The sequence below is a fragment of the Gekko japonicus genome, unplaced genomic scaffold (assembly GCF_001447785.1).
Source record: "Gekko japonicus isolate JY-2015 unplaced genomic scaffold, Gekko_japonicus_V1.1 scaffold1268, whole genome shotgun sequence".
In the NCBI taxonomy this organism is placed as follows: Eukaryota; Metazoa; Chordata; class Lepidosauria; order Squamata; family Gekkonidae; genus Gekko; species Gekko japonicus.
This window is the reverse complement of record NW_015174311.1, coordinates 469,866-492,222: the sequence shown is the minus strand read 5'-3', so window position 1 is coordinate 492,222 and position 22,357 is coordinate 469,866. Positions and strand designations below refer to the sequence as shown.

General features: G+C 42.3%; 1 protein-coding gene across 1 annotated transcript in view; it reads left to right on the top strand.

The window, feature by feature from the left end:
- Positions 1–15,610, top strand: part of RUNDC3B (RUN domain containing 3B) — a 52,297-nt gene extending 36,687 nt beyond the window's left edge. Inside the window, exons 9-11 of the mRNA XM_015424142.1 lie at positions 5,340–5,486; positions 10,140–10,261; positions 15,465–15,610. Coding sequence (XP_015279628.1) covers positions 5,340–5,486; positions 10,140–10,261; positions 15,465–15,610 — 415 coding nt within the window. The remainder of the gene's footprint in view (positions 1–5,339; positions 5,487–10,139; positions 10,262–15,464) is intronic.
- The last annotated feature ends 6,747 nt before the right edge of the window (positions 15,611–22,357 follow it).

Here is a 22,357-nt window from a genome sequence, read left to right as displayed (position 1 = left end):
CTGCACCTGACAGTCAGCCGCCTGTTAGGTGTAGGAGGTGGGGGGAGTGTGTTGGAAGCCATCAGAGAGACTGGGCCAGCAGAATTACTGCACCTCACAGGTGGTTGTTGACCATTCCTGATTTCTTCAACTGTCATTAGCTGTAAGCAGGCTCCTGTAACTGTTGGTTTTTTTTTAACCTCAGAACACTGAGCTCTGCAGCTGACCCAATCAGAGAGTAGGGGGTGCAGGGAGGCAGCTCCCTGGCAGCCACATAGGAATCAATGGGGGGAGCACATTTTACCCCTTTTGACCCACTTAGGGGTTGAATTTCTAAAAATCCCTTCTTAGTGAGCATCTACGTCACGGTAGGAGCGCTCTCCCCGAATTTGGTGTCTCAAGGTCCAGCAGTTTGGCCTGGGTGTTGATTTTACAGTGAGGGGACTTTCTTTTATATATATATAGGTGTACTACATACTTTGGGGAGGGGCCAGTGACTCAGTGGTAGAGCATCTGCTTGGCATGCAAATCTCAGGTTCAATCCCTGGCATCTCCAGTTAAAAGAATCAGGCAATAGGTGATGGGAAAGACCTATACCTATACCTGAGACTATGGAGAGCCACTGCCAGTCTGAGTAGACAGTACTGACCTTGATGGACCAATGGTCTGATTCAGTATAAGGCAGCTTCATGTGTACTAAGAGCCCCCCCCCCCATTTCTCATTCTATACTGTGGAAAAGAACAATTACAGCAGTAATACAGGCTCAGTTGGTAGTGCCTGGTGATGTTGCCTTTTGAGAAGAGCACAGTGGTCAAGCTCTTTCTGGAACTGGGAAGATAACAGTACACTGACATTTAGAAAAGGTCATATTTAATTTTCCCTGCAGTGAGTAAATGCCTGTTCAATTGTAATAGTTAATGCTGCTTCAAAGATTGGAGCTGTTATGTTGATTTTATGCTTACTCTTGCTTTCTCACACCATCTACATGGCAAATAGCTGAACCATTTACAAACTCCATATTCACTGTAAACCATTTTTTTTCCTTCTCATAATGGAGCCAGCTAAACTTCAGGTTAATTCTGTAGAGGGTGAACTTCAGTTTAGATGTCTCAGATTCGAGATTGTTTTCCATAAGGATTGCTTTACACATTTCATCCCTGGTTATGCACGATATTTCTCTTTTGCTATGCTGTTATTTGTTGCTGCTCTTTGTTGCTCAGAATGTGTTGGTATGCTTAGCAGACATGCTGCTGATACTATCACTGTCCTCCTGCCTGGCTTTTCATTAGCCAGCTACAATGTAAGTGTATAAATCTGTTCCCAATGAGATTGTCACCTTATTTTTCTTGCAAAGGCCTCCAGGGAAAGTATTTTTTGCTTGAACACTGCCTGGCTATATCCCTTTGCTAAATTGCTAATATGAGGGAGGTGGGAATCGAAGAGCACACACATTTGAGCATCTGTGAAAGTGTGTGCTTGGCTAATGGCCTTGTTCCCTGGCATTAGATCCTTTGAGGCAGCTTTTTCACACTTCACCTGCATTAAGGAGGTTAGTCAGCAGGTGGTAGAAGTTTGCTTATGTAAAGTTTATTTGAGGGGGCACAAGCAAGCTGTTGTTTGTCAACCCTATTCAGTACTCGCTCAGCCTACACAGGCATTATATGTATAAACACTCAGATGCAGGAGTACGTCTCTCCCATGTTCTCGCTTACTGAGAAGAATACCCATGTAATGTCCCTAAGCATGTAGTAAGTATATAGGGTGGGGGTGCAGTGGTCTGTAGCTAATTAAGGCTCCCTGTTTTATTTTCCTAAGTGCTTATTGATTCCTAGGTGCATTAAGCTCTACATTAAACAAAATTTTCTGGCAGGAGGATGTCACAAGCATTAATGAATTTCCCCCCCTATTTTTAATTGCTTGGGTTATTTTGGCTTAAATATCAAATAGTTGCCCTTTTGTGGACTACTCTCTCTATACATTTTGACAGTGTTCCTTAAGAGCAGAGCTATTTTTGGGAAGGAACGCACAGGAACGGAGTTCCGGCTGGCTCCCAAGTTGGCCATGCCCAGCAGGAACTCATTAGCATAATAGGCCAAACCCAACATCAGAAGCTCATTAGGATTGGCTACGTTAGGGGTCTGTGGCCTAACATGCAAAGGAGTTCCTGCTACAAGAAAAGCCCTGGGTTTTGACAACAAACAGGGTAAACAGAATAAGAAGCAAAAGGTGGATGTGGCTGAATGACTACACTTCTGGTAACATGGGGGTGCGGCCTAATATGCTAATAAGCTTTGTTGTCAGGGGTATGGCCTAATATGCTTTTGAGTTTCTGCTGTTGGGTGTGGTCTATTATGCTAATGAGTTCCTGCTGGACTTTTTCTACAAAAAGAGCCCTGCTCAAGAGGATTTATTTCTGCTATAACATTCCATGCATCTTTGACAGCTAGGGTGGTCTAACGGACTCTATAAAATTATTTTGAAATGTAAAAAAAAAAAAAGGACTCTTGTGGTACCTTAAGGTCTTACAACATGTATCTGGCCAGATAGTTCAAGACTTAAGGCACTAAAGTCTTTGAAAGAGGGGGTGGCAATTTCTACCAATTTCTTTCCTCCCACTGCAGATTCCCACTTTGCTCATTACGCTGTTCTGAAGGTTCATTGATCCCAGGAACAAACTTACCAGTGGCTGCAGTGGAAGCAGAAAAGGCTCTTTTTTGTGAGGTCCACAGATTGTTGGATACACAGAAATGTGTTGTAGCAACAGATTTTGTGGACTACAGTCTGCTTCATAAGATTCATGGCATGTTCTCATTTTATATATACATGTTTGTGATACAAATGAAAATAATACACACATACTTATAGAAGAAAGAATTGTAAACAGTGAGGCCAAAAGGCTATGAAATGCATGAGAGGGGCAGTCTCTGCTATTTCTTAGGAAAGGTTAAATATATAGAAGCTAAGTACCAATGACCACTCCCAACAGCTGTAATTCATAGCGGTACTTGTCTTTACTGGACAAGAGAGCTTTGATCTTACCTTTTAATCAAATATGTAATGAAAGTTGCATACTTTGGATCTCCTTTCAAAATTAACCATATTGAGTGAGCATGCAAAACTGTACTGTAATGTAGGCAAAATGCTTCTGATACAAACACTTCTAAACAAATTCTGTTCCTTGAAGGGAGTTTTAGGTCGCCCCTAAGGCTACCCACTGTGATAAAAACAATGAGCAATAGAAAGCTAGGTTGCATATCAGTAACTAGAATTCTGCTATCGTCATCTCCTCCATAAATCCATATTCAATCTCTGATTTCCTCAGTGGGTTGGGATTTTTAAACTGTGGGAGTTCTGACACTCTGCTGACATGTAGTTAGAGGGCAGTTAACACACCACACACATCGTTGCATGGGCTCACATACATGACATTTGACATTTCAACAGATTTGGGTCGTCAAGGTGCTGACAGCTCACTCCATAGAGAGGGGATATGTGAAGGAGATTACCCAATAGGAGAATTCATAGTACTGGTAAGTAATCAACCCATGATTGTATAGTTAAGTTAAAAACATTCCCAGTCTTTTTTCCATTTGAAAGACTTTTCCTTTTGTGAAGTGTACCTCACTTTTATGTTATAAAAACAATATAAATTCATTGGCTGAGAGAGATGGTGACTAGGGATGGGCGCGAACCTCACCACAAACCTAATTTCATCACAAACATTACCTGGTTTGTGGTTTGTGAACCAAGGGTCATGTGTTCCTCACCTGCAGTGAATCTCCCACGAACCTTCATGGTTTTTATGGAGTTCATGTGGTTCGTGCCAGTGGCTCATGTGGCAGACATGCTGGCACCAATCAGTCATCAAAACAATAGGGGGATGGGCTTCAGCCCTTCTGCAGCCCTGGAAACACCAATAGTGGCCCTCCAAACACCAAACAAAAGTGGCCCTTGTGGGACTGGGGGTGTGGAGGAAAGCATGAAAGAGCCCTGGTTGGGGGTGGAAGGAGATGAGGCAGCGATCCAAGGCTTGGGAGAGAAAGGGGAAGGCAATTTCCTTTTGATAGAAGTGGTGGGAACTTCAGGAAACCAGCCCATGGGGCAGTCAGAGGGAGGAGGCCAGGCCAAAATGGGGGACCCCAGGAGGTCCGGAAGTTGAGGATAGCAGGGTTGAAAGGAAAAAGGGGGCAATTCTCCTTTTGAAAGAAGCAGCGGGAGTTCTGGGAAACTGGCCTGTGGGGCAGTCAGCACATGAGGTCAGGTCAAAAAAGGTCACAAAGGATGCCCAGAAGCTGAGGATCGTAGGGTCGGAAGGAAAAAGGGGTGGTGGTGATCTCCCTTTGGTAGGAGAGTCAGCTGGAGACTAGCTATGACTTTGGCGTTCCGAATCTCACAAAATGAACTGGCTTGATAAACAGGAAGGTTTGTGAAGGTTCGTGGTGTCTCACAAACCATGAACCGGGATGATCCTCCACTTTCCCAGTTTGTGCCCATCCCTAATGGTGACCCAACACAAAGTAGTCTTTAATCATGAGACCGTTACTTTGTGTCTTTATTCTTTAGGAGCAAATACATACACTGAAGTATTTTTCATCCAGTTAGGAGTAAATTGTTCAATATAGCATTATCGATCTGTTTGGAAGAAGGTCACATAATGTAGTTTTTGAAGCAAAGCACTCAGAGGTCAAACTGATTTTTAAGTTTGCCATAACTACATGAAACATTCCATTAGAAGTTTTTGTTTTGATGTAGAAAAGACTTGACATCAAAGTTGCATTTTCAATACTCTGCCTAGTTGGAGTTTTTCAGAATTAAATAAAAATAAATGTTGGTACGTAGGTTGCACTGCAGCAAAAGCAGTTCTGTAATTTTGTTCTGCTATAGAAAGCCACTTTTGTGCTTGGAATAAATCTGTTCTGAGTTTTCCCATTGACTGCCTGTAAAGGCAGATCAAATTGCTTATGAGTTAGTACCATGATTTCCTCTTCTGTAAAAAAACAGTTCTATTGCAATTGTATAGACTTGTGAATTAGGTATTTAGAACATAGCCTGTTAGCTAACTGAGAATCAAACATGATAAATATTAGCTGTCTTTAGAAGTAGTATTTAATGCCTAGCTTTTATTTCTACTTTGTTTGAAATTGACCTGCTGGTGTCATGTAGGGTAATGGAAAGTTCTCACAGTATAGTTCAATTTGACTCTTAGTCTTATCCTTAAATGTTTAAATTCTAATTGAATAGTCTCTCCTAGGGGAAAAAGAGTATGTTAGCTTGCAAGTCTTCCAAGTACAGTCCTACTTTCTTTCTATGATTTTAAGACGTTACTTCTAATGGCATGAAATTCACTGTGTGTTCACAGAACTGTGCTAAAGAATAATGATTTAAGATCAAGACAAGAATTAACTACCCACCTCACCAATCAGTGGCCTTCCCCAGGAGCTCTGGATGTTAATGCTGTTGCCTTGGATACGCTACTTTATCGAAAACAAAATAAGCAATGGGATGAGTAAGTTGACATATTTGTGCAGTGCTCCTAAAATTACAGGAATCTCATTTGCCTTCCCTCCATATTGTCAACCAAAACATTAAGGGGTTTTGTGGGGGATTCATAGATAACTAAATCTTAGTATATATTTTAGAACTGCTTGTGTTAATTTTTTCTAACACCCTTATCTTAAACTATATCTGCATAAAAGTAATAACAATAGTAAGCCTTTAAATAGCACTTTCTGTATGGTAAAAAGTACCGCATCTGCATTCATATTAACTCTTGCAAATAACACTGTTATATTGTCCGCTCCATTCAAAAGTCAAAATAATTTTGCAATACAGCGTAATTCTTTAGTGATTTTGAGATGGGGTCCTATTACAGACTGAGAAGAATAGATCAGATATCCAAGTGATGGAGGCCTGTGGAGAAATTACTATAGCTAATTTCAACAATTAATTTATACATATGAGACTTATGTGTTCAGGTGTGTGCAGAACAAACCATAGTATTTCTTTTTTTCTCAAATGCAAATTTCCCTCCCGTCCTTTCTTCACCATAGCTTGGCATCATGTTTGATCATCATTAACCACAGTTTAGGGCATATTAACTATTAAATGTTAACTTTGAGTGATTCTAAGGGTTACCATACCCTTAAAAAGTGACCCAGTGGTTCAATGTAATGCTGTACCCTGATGAAGGGGGTGAGGAAATAGGAGAAAGTCCATGATCCTGTTGCCTGGTGCCTAAACTATGGTTCACTGAGTTGGCACCATTCTTTACACCCTTTTGACTGTCATGCATTGTTTTTACAAGGGCAAGCCTTAGAGTTCTGAAGCTTCTGTGCTTCCTCGGGTCTCTTTCATGGATTTCTGTGGTAAACCATGGGTTGTCATATGATCCTGATCACCGTGATTTGGAGGGCAGAAAACAAACCATAGCTTATTATTCAGGCAAAAGAACAAACCATAGCTTGCTGCAGACTAATAGTTTTCCCACTGTGCATGAGGAGTGGAGGGAGCACACATGCAAGTCTGAAGATTTCTCAGGCTTGTATATGGAACAATAAACCATGGATTGTTATGAGAAAGGAACTATGTTTTTGAGTTAAAACAGTGTTTTCCATCTTAAGGCTGAACTAGTTGTTACTTTTCAAAGTAACATTTCAGCACATTTAAGGTATTTCACAACTGGCTGTAACATCCCACTTTCATATTTTGAAAAAGAAAACTTTAGCCCAACTATAACTTAAGTTTGGAATGATGACTTATTAAGCAGAAGCCTTCAGCTGCAAACTTTGGCAATAAAAGGGGTGTTTTAAAAATTGTAGAAAGGCTTACTTTGTGTTAGTGTCTTTGTGCTGCAGTTGCAATTTATCAACAAATCAGAAAGTTGATGTTTTTAATTCTGAAATTCAGATCATCAGTGATACTCATCATTGTGAAAATCTGTGCTCTCCAGATGCATCTTTGATTTTTTTCAAAGGATAAGTAATAATTTACAATGAAACATTAAATTTGGTCTTCTGTTAGCGAATGCCTGAAGAATCTGCAGTCTTGTACAGCAACGTGTTGTAATTCTAGCCATGGTTTGGCTTTCTGACAGTGGTGGAAGGGGGAAGAGAGGCAGTAAATTTGGGGAAATTGTTCCCTGTATAATGCTGCTTATAGTAAAAATGCTTCACAATATCTTACTATTTTAATGTAATCTCTTAAAAGCCGCATTATCAATATATCTAATTCTCAACAGGGCCCCGTCAGCAGATACTTAAATCCAACAATGAGGGCCATAGACAGGCATGACAGATCTTTCTACAAACCTGAAAAAAGATTTCCAGAAAAACCTGAAATTAAGCTAACAAACACTGGAGGTTAATCCCTCCAAATGATAGCAGTACCTGTAGCTTTAAGAAATGTATGCTGTCACTGACTGTTGCTAGGCAATTTTCACTGTATTGCTAGCCTTCAAGCCTGAGTTTTTCAATGAAAGGTAGGGAGAGAGGGCAGGGCCCTTTCCAGGGCTTTGAAAGAGGACTCATTGAGGCCAGACATGGCAGCAGCCACCAAGTGACTTGCTATTACAAGACTTGCATGTCAGCTGCTTTGCGTCTCCATTGTGGAGAAAAGGAGGATTTAAATAAATAATAAATATAGCTGAAGATAGGGGAATAGATGAAAGGTGTGTTGGCTAGTGGGTGGGAAGGAGAGAAGGAAGGACTATGGGTGCTTTCAGGGAAGGGAGATAGGACATAGTAGAGGAGAGGGAAATGAGATGCCCCACGCAAGTTCTGGCATGTCCCCTGCTTGTATGTTATAATTTATCACTGGCTGTATTTTTCATTATTCTTGGGGGGGTTTTGCATGGTTTCTTGTTCTCTCACCTATTCACTGCATGTGGATGTTTTTCTTTGACCAACTTTCCTAGTTCTGTATTATTTTATTAAATACTTTGCTTTAATATGTCCTTGGCTATGTCAGAATTATTTTAAATAGTAGCACCATGCTGATATTAAAATCCCTGTTTTAAAAAAATACATATATAGTTGTGTGTGTGTGTTTTTGTATGCTTGCCTGGAAGTGATGATGACTTCTGGCGATCCATATTAGGAGCTTGGATGTTTTCCAGAGACGTGGCTTGAGTAGCCTGCCTCTGCATCCTGCCTCTGGTATTGCTTGGAGGTCGCCCTTCCAAGTACTTGCCAGAGTTGGGCTTGCCTGGGCTATCTAGGTCAAGGCCTGTTATTAAAATCTTTGCTAGAAGCTTTGTGGATATCATTACATGCAGAGCCAGTCTTTCCACCAGGTGCCTTAGAGTTTTGGAAACAGACATTTTTGCTTCAGTAGCTGATGGGATTATTGGGGGCTTTTCCTTCCTATTGGGACCTGGATACACACAATTCTAGTAAAGAGATGAACTGTGGAGAGAAGGGAAGGCAGGACCAGTCAACAGAGAATGACAGGGGATTCCTGTTGGTGTGGTTGAGTAGCAGCAGTCCACCCAGACTCAGGGTGCCAAGGTACAATGACCAATGACATAGTGTATTCTAGAGATCCCAGCAATGGTCCTAAGTGATTAGCACAGCTTTGAGTATGATGTATGTGTGCGCGCGCATGCCAGGAGGTAGATGGGTTTGTGTAGGAGGTCCTATGGAGGTTAACGAGAGTGCAAAATACATAGAACATTTAAAAGTCATAGGGTTTGAATATCTTTTGGAATTATCAATGGAAAAAAAGACTTGAAAATGAAATAATGATGTTGACTCATTTGGTTAATTATGTGCTGGGTGCTGTTTGTTAGGAATGCTAAAAGAAGTTAGTTCTGTGCTTAGAAAATTTAACTTCTTCAATTGGCATAATGATACAGATTTGCTCAATTTACTTTGAGGTATTCCAAAGCTTTTACTGGTTTGATAGTCATGGTATTTACACTAATACTTTGCCTCCTGTGCTGTAAATTTCACTCAGCTCCTTCTTTTGGTTTCTGAGATTTTAGCAAGCATTACCATCCACCCTTTCAGATTTTTTTTCCCAGCCATACAGGTAACAAACATGCTTTAAAAACATGTGCTGAGATATTCAGGAAGCTTCATTCTGCTCCCAGTAGATTTTGTACCTGTCCTGTGCTGCTGTGGAATTGCAGCACTGGGTTCATAAAAGTCATTGTGGTGGTACTTCATAATTTTCATATGCCTTCAGTCACATATTGATTAAGTTTGCAAGGAACAAACAATAAACAAGGGTCTCCATCTTTTTTGAGCCTGTGGGCACCTTTGGAATTCTGGGCTCTGCTAGAAAATGGCTGTCATAGGAGGTGAAGCCAGCCACAAAATTGCTGCTGCAGCTTACTTTCAGTCACACAGTGAAGATCCTAAGTCCCTGACCTGGATAGCCCAGGCTAGCCCTATCTCATCAGATCTTGGAAGCTAAGTATGGTCAACCCTAGCTAGTATTTGGATGGGAGACCTCCAAGGAATGCCAGGGTTGTGATGCAGAGGCCGGCAATGGCAAACCACCTCTGAAGTCTCTTGCCTTGAAAACTCTGTGGGGTTGCCCTAAATCAGCTGTGACTTAGTGGCAAATGAAAAAGTGAAGATCTTTGTACTGTGGTGGCCGCAGCTACCAAAGCAGCACTTTTAAAATCTGTAGTGTCAGTCAGAAACTTTGCTGGTCAAAAGCCCCTCCTGGGCCCACCCACTTAAAAAAAAAGACAAAAAACCCTTGGTGCACACCAGGAAAGGTATTGGCAGGCATATAATGGCACCCAAAGGCACCATGTTGGGGATCCCTACAGTAAGCCATTACCTTGATAAATATCAGAATTCCTCATCAGTGAGGTGTTTTCATTGGATGTTGAAACCTTTGAATCAGTGGGACGAAGGGCTCCAGTCCTTGGCTATGCTGGAAGCTTAACTCCTTCTGGATTTGCACAGTTGCCTACAGTCTGCAGTTTCTCATGTGTACTAAGTAATACAACTACTGCTTTCATAATGGAGAGCATGATTACAATTGTTCTTTAAGAAAAATAATTTAAAATTTTTATTTCTAACTTTGTGTTTTTCTGGAGCATCTTTTCATTAATTTCTCTAGAGGAAAATATATGCAAAATAAATGTCCTTTGTTTCATATATTCTCTGAAGACACTGAATAAAACTGGTCCTCATTGATTTTACAGAAAGAGTTTTCACAGCCTGGACCAGCTGTCTGCAGATGTTAGCCTTTCTCAGACATCTCTGGATCCCAGTCATTCCCAAGATGGAGATGGAAAACAGGATGGATTAAATTTACTTAGTGAAGGTAAAGTAACTATCTTAAAAGTTACTTTATTTGGAAAACTTATGTTTCTTTAGAGGTCGGCTCAAGGTAGCTCACAATGTAAAAAAGTACAATAAAATAATAAAACAGTACAATAAAATCATAAATAGTACAATAAAACCATAAAATTCAAGGCATAAAAACAGCATAAATCAGTACCATAAATTATTCAGAAAATTGTTCTCAGACTAGGAGTTGCTCATTTAAAAAACACCTTTAAAGGACGGGATTCCTCTGTTAAAAGCCTGGGGTTAAAAAGAAAGCTTTTGACCTGGTGCCTAAAGCAAAGTATTGGGATTGCCAGGTGAGCTTCAAGAGGGGAGGGCATCCAAAAGCAAGTTACAACCCCTGAAAAAGCCCTGGCTGTGGTTGCTGCTCACCTGTACAGGCCCAGCATCAAAACTCAGTTTAGCTGGTCATTTGCCAACCAATGAGAACTGCCAGTGGAAAATGAGAGCTGCTTCTGTGAAATAAATAATTGTGGGGGTTTTTTTCTCACTTTGCAAACTTCACCTCACGGTAAGGTAGAAAATGGCAACTTTATTACTTTATGGTGCCAAGGGACAAATTGCCCACTCTAATGACACACACTCCCCCTCTCTTTGTTAACAGCAAATCAGTGGAAATCAAGGAGAATTTTTTGAGATTTTTCATGTCACAGATGCCAGCAGGAAAAAGGTCTTGCAAGTATTGTATTGGGAAGGGTGACAGAAAAGTATGGATCTTCCTCGTGGTCTCTGTGCATCACACCCATGGGATTATGCGCCTGCACTGATCTGAATCGGTGGTATGCAAAGCTCACAAAGGGATTTTCGCGTCTCTCTCCCAGGCATGCGCGGGAACCCCACTGCGCATGCCCAAGGAGGAGGGGCGTGGACATCCAGCTAGTTCTCTTCTGACCGCCGCACTGTTAACAGCTCATTTTCTGCCGGTCGGTGAAGAAGCGTTTTTTCCTCTCACAAGGGATTATTGAAATTCTACTTTTTATGCTTACAGCATTTGTTTTATTTCGTTCTTTAGAAATATATATATATATATTGTTGAGGGTTGCCGCTGCCTCAGGCGGCTTCACGCCTCCCCCCCCGCCCCCGAGGTAAAATTTCACCTCGTTGAAGGACTTTTTTCTTTTGGACCATTTACTCTTTTATGGCCAAAAGAGGGGGATGTTTCAAACTGTGTGTTGGCTGTGGCAGCAAACTTGCCCCTTGTGACGGCCACACACTGCATTATTTGCCTCGGGGAGACTCATCGCCCAGATGCTTGCCACCATTGTGCGAAGTTCTCAAACCAGGCTCGCAAGAACAGGGCTGCGAGGCTTCAAGTAGCGCTTTGGGAATCGGCATTGACCCCAGTGCCTGTGGGACATATGTCGGCCGAGACTCCTTCGATCTCCCAACCAACAATGACCATGTTGACATCAGGAGGTACCTCGGCGCCGAATTCCCCACACCGTGCAAAGTCGGCATCAGACGGGGGACAGTCTTCTAAGCGCTTGGCGTCGAACGAGGCCCATTCCAGGCCCATGCTCTCGTACTCACCTAGACGGGAATTGAGACCGCACTCCCTGACCTACTTTGATGCACCTGTATCATGGGACCATAGGGGGCACATGCCTTGTTGGTTCACATCATATCTGATGTCGGCATCGATGCCATGGCTGACGCCTAGGCCACAGTTGGACTGGGACCGTGGATCACGTCGTTCACGCTCTCCCCACCGTAAATCTAAGCCTTCCGCGTCGCAATCCAAAGCCCCAGAGGAACCTTGTCGCCCACCCTCTCTTCTCCTTTCCGCCCCTGCTTTACCGCTGAAAGTCGCTCCGATAATGGATACCCCCGGCACCGATATCGCCTTCCAGATCCTTCGTCTTCGATACCAACACCGATGATTCGGAACGCGCCGAATCGCCTAATGATCCTTCACCAAGACCTACGGTGTCAGACAATCTGCCGATCTCTTCTTCGGAAGATCTTTCTTCATACGGAGATTGGGTCAAGAGGATGGCACATTCCCTGGGTCTGTCGATCGTCCAACCCCAACCCTCGGTGTTGGACGCTGTCTTCGATGACATGCAGAGCGATACCTCCACGTCGATCTCTCTCCCGAGATCTAGAACTCACTTATGTGTCTTTTTGGCAGTTCATGGTATCTGTAAAACCCTCCTTCACCACCACATTTCAAATGAATGAACTTTCTATTGTACAACTTTCACACCCATACCTAGTAATGGGGACTACTATGGTATGAATTATCTTTATCTTGGTTGCCAGTGACATGTTCTTTTCTGGTTCCTTCATGGTTGCTATTCCCAGTCTGAATCTCCTTTTGATTTTTTGATTGCCATCTCCCTTTTGGTTGATGATGGAGTGAAGGAATAGAAAATCTTTAACCATTTCAATTTCTTCATCATCGCCCTTGAAGTTGTGTAATTCCCCAGTAGTAGTCATTACTTTTGTCGTCTTGATATTCAGCTGTAATCCTGCTTTGGTATTTTCTGCTTTAACTTTCATCAGGAGTCATTTTAAGTCTTTACTATTCTCTGCCAGTAATGTGGTGTCATCTGCGTATCTGAAATTGTTAATGTTCCTTTCCCCAATTTTCACTTCACCTTAGCCCACTTTCCTTATGATATGTTCTGCATTAAAGAGATAAAATACATCCTTTGCCAATTGGAACCCATTCTGTTTCTCCATATTCTGTCCTAACAGTACAGTAGCCTCTTGGCCAGAGTACCATTTGTGCATCAAAACAACCAGATGCTGTGGCACACCCATTTCTTTTAGAACCAACCATAGCTTTTCATGATCCACAGTCAAAAGCTTTGCTGTAATGTATGAAACACAAGCTGATTTTCTTCTGAAATTCTCTTGTATGCTCCAGTAGCCACTGTAAATTTGCAGTATGATCTCCAGTGCCTCTTCTGTTTCTGAATCCAGCTTGAACATCTGGCATTTCTCAAATGTCTCAAATGCTTGTCAAAAATGAAACTGCTCCATCTTCTGGACATTTGTAAAGATGCAAGATATCTGAATTACTTAGATGGGCCCTGTAAACAGATGTAATCACATCTATAATTACATCTGTAAATAGATGTAATCACAAATAATTCATTTCCAGAAGCTGACAGTATTTACACTGAGGTTGATTAAAACATACATATACTGGTATTCAGACGTTTACTGCCTCTAGATGTGGAGGCTCACTTTAGTTATCCTGGATGTTAGCCATTGCTTGACCTATTTTAGCTTGAAGTCATCACTATCTCCATTGGTAATGAATACCACAATTTAATTACTTGTCGAGTAAAGTAGTAGCTTGTCCATTGCACATTCATTGAGTTGAGTTTTTCAATGGAGTTCTCTTAAGGAAGGAGAAAAAGTTCTCTCTGTGCGTGCATAATTTTATAAACCTCTGTCTCCCCTTTAGTCTTTTTTTCTAAACTGAAACGTTCTAGATTCTTATAAAACTGTTCCAATTCCCTAATCATCTCTGTTGCCATCTTCTGTGCTTTCCCAGCTCTGCAATATTTTTTAAAAAGATATGGTGACCAGAACTGCTCACTATTTCAAATGAGTCTGTACCATAGATGTATACAAGGGCATTACAGTATTGGCTGTTTTATTTTCAGTTCCCTTCCTAATAATCCCCAGCATAGCATTTACCATTTTCACCGCTGCCATACAGTCAGCATTTTTATCAGGCCACCCACGACAATCCCAGTATCACCCTCCTTCTTGGACTTGTTTAGTTCCGACCCCGTCAGCATATGTTAGGATTTTTTTTACTCCAGTTTGCATCATTTTACACTAAACCTAAACTGAACTTCATTGTCCTAATTGTTGCCCACTCATCAAATTTAGAGATCCTTCTGGAGCTCTGCACAATCCACCTTGGTTTTCATCATCCTGAATAATTTGGCATCATCTGCAAGATCAATACTGCTCAGCCCCAATTCCGCATCACTTTTGAACAAATAATTCATTTATTCATTTCGACTTTTATTGGCATAAAAGATGCTGATAAATTACAATCAAGAATAAATACAAAGGTCTGATAGATGATAAGAACAGAGACATAAAACAGTTGATTAAGATAGTAACCAATAATACTGATCAAGTTATGTATTTAAATCAATAAAACATCAGAAACAAATAGGAAAAATAGGTGTCCAACAATTAAGATACAGTGATGAGTTTGGACTTAATTTTATAAGCTTCAGCTAAAAATTTGGCAACACGTGTAGTGATTTCCTTAATGAAGACTGTGCTGGAGGTATTTTAGACAAGAATTGTTTACGTTGTAAAGCAAGGAGGGGGTACTCTAAAATGATATGGGATAACGAATTCCTAATTCACCTAATTCACATGGACAAAACCTATTTTGAGAAGGTATTTGTCTAACTCTACCAAAAAGGTCTACCGATGGAAAAGCATTTAAATGGGCCAAAGTAAAGGCTCGACACTGGAATGCGGAATCCAAAACGGAAAAATATTTCGGCATCGTTCCATGCATTTGATATATACCTAAATTAGCTATGGAACAGACAGGGGGGTGCAAAGGGAAGACTTTTTGGAATTCATAAGCCTTAGTTGGATTATGAACAAATTAAATAGCTCAAGTCTCAATATAGATCCTCGTGGGACCCCACTGCTTCCTTCACTCCATTGCAAGAACAGTCTATTTATTCTTGCACTCTGTTTCCTATCATTTAACCATGCTTTAATCAATGAGGACCTGCCTTCTTATCCCCTGACTACTCAATTTTTGTTTAGTTTGGGGTAAACATTTTAGGGGCACTGAAGTATAGTCACATCCTGTTGTAACTTGACTTGTTCCACATTCCTATACTTATCAACCATATAATAAAAGCCTATGTATTTCTCTGTAGTTTGTACTCCAAAATGGCTGAAAAAAAGTAATCACTACAATGCATGAAAGGGACAGGGGTGGTATACCTGATTCTACACGTTGTCTTATAAAACTTTGGTGATGAGTTGAGAAAAGGGATGTGTGTAGGGCATTGAAGCATATCTCTTTGCCTGTTGATGCTTCGACCAAGTCACTGTCGTCACCAGAAGAGGGGTGGGGGAAGATACTAAGTGAGGCTGTGCTCTTGATTGGTTAGTATCCCCTACCAATCACTAGGATGAAAATGTAACTGAAAAGTGCTATCTTTTTTAAATAGTGAAAGAAGATACTCCTTCATTGCTTGGTCTCTGTGGCTCTCTAACTTCAGTAGCAAGTTACAAATCCCTCACAAGTTTGAAATCAAGTGAATATCTTGCAAGTCCCACAACAGAGATGACAAGTCCTGGACTAACTCCTTCTTGAACAAATCTACCCAGAGAAGACTTTTGTGTTGGTAGTAATTTGGCATTCCATAACTAGCCTGCCATCAAGACTTTTAGAAGGTCAGGCCAATTTTAAAAAGTTAACCTATCCTTTTAATCAACATTTGAAACCCAATGACTTATAGTTGTTCTAAAGCAGGATATCTCAAGGTACTTTAACTACTAACAATATTATTTTCAAATCAACCATTTGTACAGTTAATCTTGTAAATGACTCTTAAGAAAAAAAAGCTGACAGAATTTGGCTTTTCGTCATGAATTGCTAAACTTCAGAGCAGAATACTGTGCTGCACTAATTTAGGTATTTGGTAGGATAATGTAAATCTTGCCAGGTAAGTGAAGATATCTTTCCAATTTATTATAAACAGCAAAATATTTAAATTGTATATTATTAAGACTCAATTTTTTTAAAAAAATCTGATTACTTAGAATGCTGATAACCATTAGATCTTGGTTTGAATTTGGATATTACAACACTGTTTTACTTGGGTCAGGAGAATCAGCTGGCTCTCTTTGTCAGCTATCCATATAACTGGTATACTGATACTCTGAATCACTTGCAAAAACCAAGAATGTGGAGACAGTATTTACATTTATACTTTTTGCAAGTTCCTTCTATAAAGTGATGCTGCCTTCCTTCAAGAATCTTACCCTCCTGAAAGCAAATGTCACCAGACGTTCCATGTAAACGTTCTTGCTGAATAGTTCTAAAGAGAACTATTTTTGCAGTTGGTTCCATACTAAACATGTACCACCAATCCAGTAAACCTTACATGGTTTAAACATAGTAAGCAATGCAAGCCATAGGTTTCTTGACCAAAGCTTTGCATATCAATTTTTTTGGAGAGCAAACTTTTCTACTGACTAATGCATTCTTTACTTGTGGTTATAAACAGAGGCAACTTTGTAAAAGTTAATATACACGGAGCCTCTGAATTTGATGATTTTGGTGAACTACTATATTGTGCCAAAGAAGATCCATACATTGTTTGTTAGTATGCAGCAATGTAATTTGAAATCTGTAATTACAGCTTATTTTTGGACTGTGTCAGGTGGATTACTTTGTTTTGGCAATATGAGATATGTCTCTTGTAAGATTTGCTGTAAGAATGTCATTTGTTTGGGAACCTGTCCTTCCCATGCACACAAAGATAACATGAAAGTCCTCACTACAGTGAGTTACTGGATTGTGTATGTGCTGAGCTAAATTTTGAAACAAAATGACACTGCAGTGTTGCACTTAAATAGCGTGCCGGAAACAATATATTGGCTATCTGCTGAAGTAACTTAAATGCATGATAATGTTCTTGTAAAACAGATAATCTTAAGAACATGGGGAATTGGAAACCTATACAACTAAGTTTCCAGAAATATGTAGTTTTGTTCGTGGATTTGTATGTTAATATTTAAATGCTTCCTTCAGCCATTATATCGTTTATCAAGAACCATGATGTTGTCACATTGATTAAATGAATTGTTAAAGCAGCCAGGATGAAAATCTTTTACAGATAGCAGCAAAACTCTTTAATGTGCATGTGAAGCCAGTTAAGTCAGTATTTGTGCACGAGAAGTTCACTGTCTTGGTTCTGAAATCTTGCCAAGCTTTCAGAATTAAAAAGCAAATAAATTGTGAATATTTGTTGCCCTGATGTATCAGTAATGTTGCATGTGTATTAAACATTTTGTAATATCACTACTGTAGCTTGTTTCTGTAATCAAAAATATTTTATGTAAACAATGAAGTACCTTCCATCGGCGTTAGATGTGCATGAGTACAAGGATCACAGGTTACCATGTACTGCTCCCCACAACAGTCCTGTTTGACCCCAGGAAATTCTGTTTCCAAGGTTGCTATAACCAGTGGGTCCAGAGGCTGCAGTGGGGATAGGGCAGAATCGCTCTCCTCTCTTCCATCAGTGGAGCTCTGAAGATGCAAGGCACAGGGCAATTTTGCCTGTCCCACTACCACCTCTGCCCACATGGTCAGAAAGGACTCCTGTAGGGGAATGTGGGACAGATCCATGATTGTCAGTGCCTTCTACTGTTTGACAACTGCATGCTTGGTATAGCTTGGACATCCTCTGAAAGAGAGGATCTCTGTTGGACTGCCTTCACTAGAGAAGTGTGAGATTTAATATATGTAATATCTAAGAGATTCATGACATTCTTACTGTTAACAAGGATACTTTCTTGCAGTTTCTTATGTCTTCCAAAAGTTGCCATACAAATTTGTTCATTTAACATTAATTATATTATCTACATGGTACTTCATAGTAGCAAATGTAGAAAGGTAGTTCCATGTCACAAGACTCTTCTAGTCTGAGTCTCAAAAATGCAGAAGTCAAAAGTAAAAAAGGAGGAGGGAAGGGCCCTAACCTGGATAGTCCAGGGAAGCTTGATCTTGTCAGATCTTGGAAGCTAAGCAGGGTTGACTCTGGGAAGTACTTGGATGGGACTGGGAGACCTTGAAATACTAGAGGCAGGGGCAGGCTTTATTCAGCCACCTCTCTGAATATCCATTCCTGGCCATCAGTAGGGGTCAGTCTCCAGAGGCCACCATGACTTCTAGATGCACACATGAAAAAAAAGAAAAAAGGAGAGAAGGGACTGGCATAATGATGACTAGTGCATAATTATGGTTGGATACAGAGAACTTTCAGTGGAAGGAAATGTAGTTGCTAGTTTGAGTTCATACATATTTGTCTCCAACAGAAAGGCCCATGGAATGTGCACCCCATCCTGTCAGGGAAGCATCCGTCGTATGGTGACTTTCGGGTGACAGAGGGTGGATCTGGGAAGAGGGGATAGGACGACAGTGTGTGCGTTTTTCGACAGGTCGTAGTTGCGGATAAACCAGAGCTGTAAAGGGCGCATTTTGAGTCTGGCAAAGACGAGAACCAACGTAGTTGCAGCCATCAGGCCTAGTAGCCTCTGAATTTGGAAGGCAGTGACGGAGGGTTGGGTACGGACGACGGTGGCTAAGGAAATGATATCTGCTGCCCTGTCATGGGGCAGGTAAGCCATGCATGTCTTTGAATCCAGTATTGCGCCGATGTACTGTATTCGCTGAACTGGACACAATTGAGACTTTTGTCGATTGACTTGCAGGCCCAGATTCTCCAATAGTGCTAGAGTCTCTGTGACATTGGAGACCAGGGTGTTCCTGGAAGGCGCTACCAGAAGCCAATCGTCTATATATGGGTAGATGGAGATACCCCGGAGACGGAGGAAACCTGCAACCACAATCATAGTCTTTGTGAAGACCCTTGGGGCACTGGACAGGCCGAATGGAAGGGCCGTATACTGGTAGTGCTGTTGACCAATCACAAAGCGTAGGTATTGGCAGTGGAAGGGGTGAATAGTAAGGTGGAAATATGCGTTTTGGAGGTCGAGAGTGGCCATCCAGACGTGTCTGCGAAGCAATGGCATGATGTGTTGTAGGGACACCATGCAGAAGTGGTGGTAGGTCACAAAACGATTCAGTTCCCTTAGATCTAATATGGGTCGAACGCCTCCGTCTCTCTTCGGGACTGTGAAGTATCGGGAATAAAATCCCGTCCCTTGGAGGTGTGGTGGTACGTGTTCGATTGCTTCCTTTTGCAGAAGGACGGACACCTCCTCGAGGAGAGGTGGCGTGGAGACGACGACAGGGGTATTGGGGTTCTGGTGGAACTGAATTTTTTAGCCTCGGGACAACATGGACAGTACCCACTCGTCCGAGGTGATGGTGACACCAATTTTGAAGAAAGGGTGACAGACGGGTTTGAGCTGACTCGGTGACAGGGAAGTAAAAAACCCTGTTTGGAGGGTTTGGACTGTTTGGTGCGGGAAGGTTGTTGCCTAGAACCGAATTTTGGTTTCTGGAAGGTGGATTTTTGGCCTCCCAAAGATGTTCTTGGTCTCCATCGTGTGTCTGGAGACTGATGAGTTGGGGTGCGCCTCTGCCAGGACCTCGACCAGGTGCGGGGATGGTATTGTTGTCTCGCAGAGGATGAGACTCCTAGAGCTCGAGACGCCTTTATGCTTTTATCTAACTCTTATAGAATAGAATCAGTAGTAGCATTGAAAAGCCCCAGGCCATTAAAGGGGAGGTCTTCCACATAAGATCTAGTATCTATCGGGAGGTTAGTGTTGCAGAGCCAGGAATGTCTTCTGAGAGCTATTGCAGAGGCCATCGTTCTGGAAGATGCCTCGAGGACATGTTTGGTAGTGTTGAGCTGTTTTGCCAACACCATGCCTTCTTCTTGTATGACTCTGGCTGCCTGAAGTTTGTCGTCTGGGAGGTGGCTGAGAAGTTTTGAGAACCGTTCCCAGAGAGTATATTGATATCGGTTCATACAGGCCAGGTAATTAGTGGCCTTGACTCCTAACGCTCCCGTGGAGTAGAAGCGCCTGCCAAAGGCATCTAATTTCTTACCTTCCTTGTCAGAAGGTGCGGAATGAGTCCTCTTGGATTTGGAGGAAGATGTTATCACCATCGAGTTAGGCTGAGGGTGCGAGAAGAGAAATTCGGCATCTGCCTCTTGAACCCTGTACATCTGGTCCAGTCGTCTCGTGGACACAGGGGAGACGAAGGTTTTAGCCATGGTGTCTTTGCTGCTTGCAGAAGGACTGAAGACATAGGCAATGCCAAGGTGGAAGAGGTATCAAGCTGAACTATATCATAAACCGCATCTGTTGCTTGCGGATGTTGCTGGACAACAGAGAGGCTTAAAGAGTGGACCATTCTTTTGACCAAATCTGTGTATGACGTAAGGTTGTCAGGGATACGGGTAAGTCTTCAGCGACATCCTGGTTGGGGGATTTATGGTCAGGAGAGGTATGAGCCTCAGATGCCTCCGTATCTGAGTCCTCTTCTATGAAGTCAGAGGAGTCTTGTTGTGGCATTTGGACCGATGTGTCCTGTTGACAAGTTATGGGTTTAGTTGGGACGACAGGGTTTGGAGTGACCGGAGGGTTGAGGACGACTTGGTTCCAGAGTATGATGATTGTCTGGAGGAGGACGTGACAGAGATGCCGAAGGTCTCGATTTGTGGGGCGACCTCGACCTATGAACAGAGTGGGATGAATAGCGATCCCAATCAGAATAGCCTGCCGGAGTCAACCAGGGCATGGATGGTGGATAAGCCCCATACAGGTACCTCAACTGTCGCTGATCCCAAGGTATTGGTGGAGGGGGCAGGGAGACTCTGGGGGATCGACTTCTGGACCGTGGACGTCTGGGAGACAAAGCAGTAGCCTGTCTGTGAAAACCTGTAGTCTCGGTTGTCGATATCAACAGATTGACTGTGCAGACGTGGAGGGTGACACTGTGTGTCGCATGTAGTATATCGGTGCCGACGTGGATCGATGTCGGGAGCTTCTGATACTGTCGATGTCGACGACGGGGAAGGAGACGGAGAAGGCTCTGCATCCATTTGATTACTTCGGAGCTCTACCGTTTCGATGTCGGAGTAAGGACGCTCCACTTGTTGGATGGGGGAATCCAGGAGCTGGATGGTCAGTATCGATGGAGGGAGTTGGGCCTCCAATATCGATACTGCCGTTGGAGCGGGAGGCACTTTAGGGGCATCACCCAGTGCAGACACCGCTTCATTCCCCTTCTTCACCGCCTTAAGGGATTTGGAGGTACCCTTCTTCGCGGACTTGTGATCTTTACTTGTTTTAGCCTTCTTTTTGACTGGCGTGGAAGCGGACGATTGTGCCTTCGATGTCGGGAGTTTCGGTGTCGGGCGGTCGACATCGGAGGTAGGCCTCGATGCCGGAGCTGTCGATGTAGACGCTCTCCCCCATCGCTGAGGCAGGAGTAAGGGCTGATTCAAGCAGCGCTACTTTAAGGCGCGCAGCTCGGTTCTTTCGCGTTTGATTGGAGAAATGAGTACAGTGACGACCGGACTCTGGCTGGCGAGACTCTCCGAGGCAAAAAATGCAGAGGGTATGACGGTCGGGAGGAGCAAGTTTGCTACCGCAACCCTTGCACCTGTTGAAAACCCCCCACTTCTTCTCCATAAAAGATGCTAAGAAGAGGGAACGTTGAGGGGGGGGGGTAGCCCGAAGGCCTGAGGTAATCAGTAGAGTCCCCCTCAAGAGTAAATAAAAGTTTTTTTATTAAAGCTTTTTTGAAGAAGAACAAACTGCTAAAAGAGAAAAATAGAGTAAGGAAAAAATTCCTAAGAGCTGTGAGGTGAAAGCTAACAGCAAACCGATCTGACCAACAAAAAAGAGGTCTACTCAACACGGCAGTAAGAAAGGAACTGGCGGGATGTCCGCGCCCACTCTTCTGGGCATGCGCGGTGGGGTTCCTGCGCATGCCTGAGGGACTGGGCGCGAAAATCCGTTAAAAGAGCTTGGTACAGCACCCATCGATCCAGTGCGTGTGCACTAGATCCCATGGGTGTGAAGCACAGAGACCACGTTGAAGATCCTCTGGATTCAATCCTATGTTCTCCTACCAAGCTCAGATGAAATTATGGCTTTAACAGTACAATCCTTGGCTTAGATGAGAGTAACTCTGCATACTTGAAAATACAGAGAAAGGCATCACCACACAGATGTTCAAATACAGAGCCATAAGGGAGAGTGGGTGCAACATTTTATGGATATGGCATTTTGGTTTGTGTCTGTACAAATTTTCCAGCTTAAGAATTTAAATGAGGTTTACTGTTAGCTTTTCTTGAATTGTACAGAGTTTATATTTTTATGAAAGTTTTCATGCTCAGAAATTGGT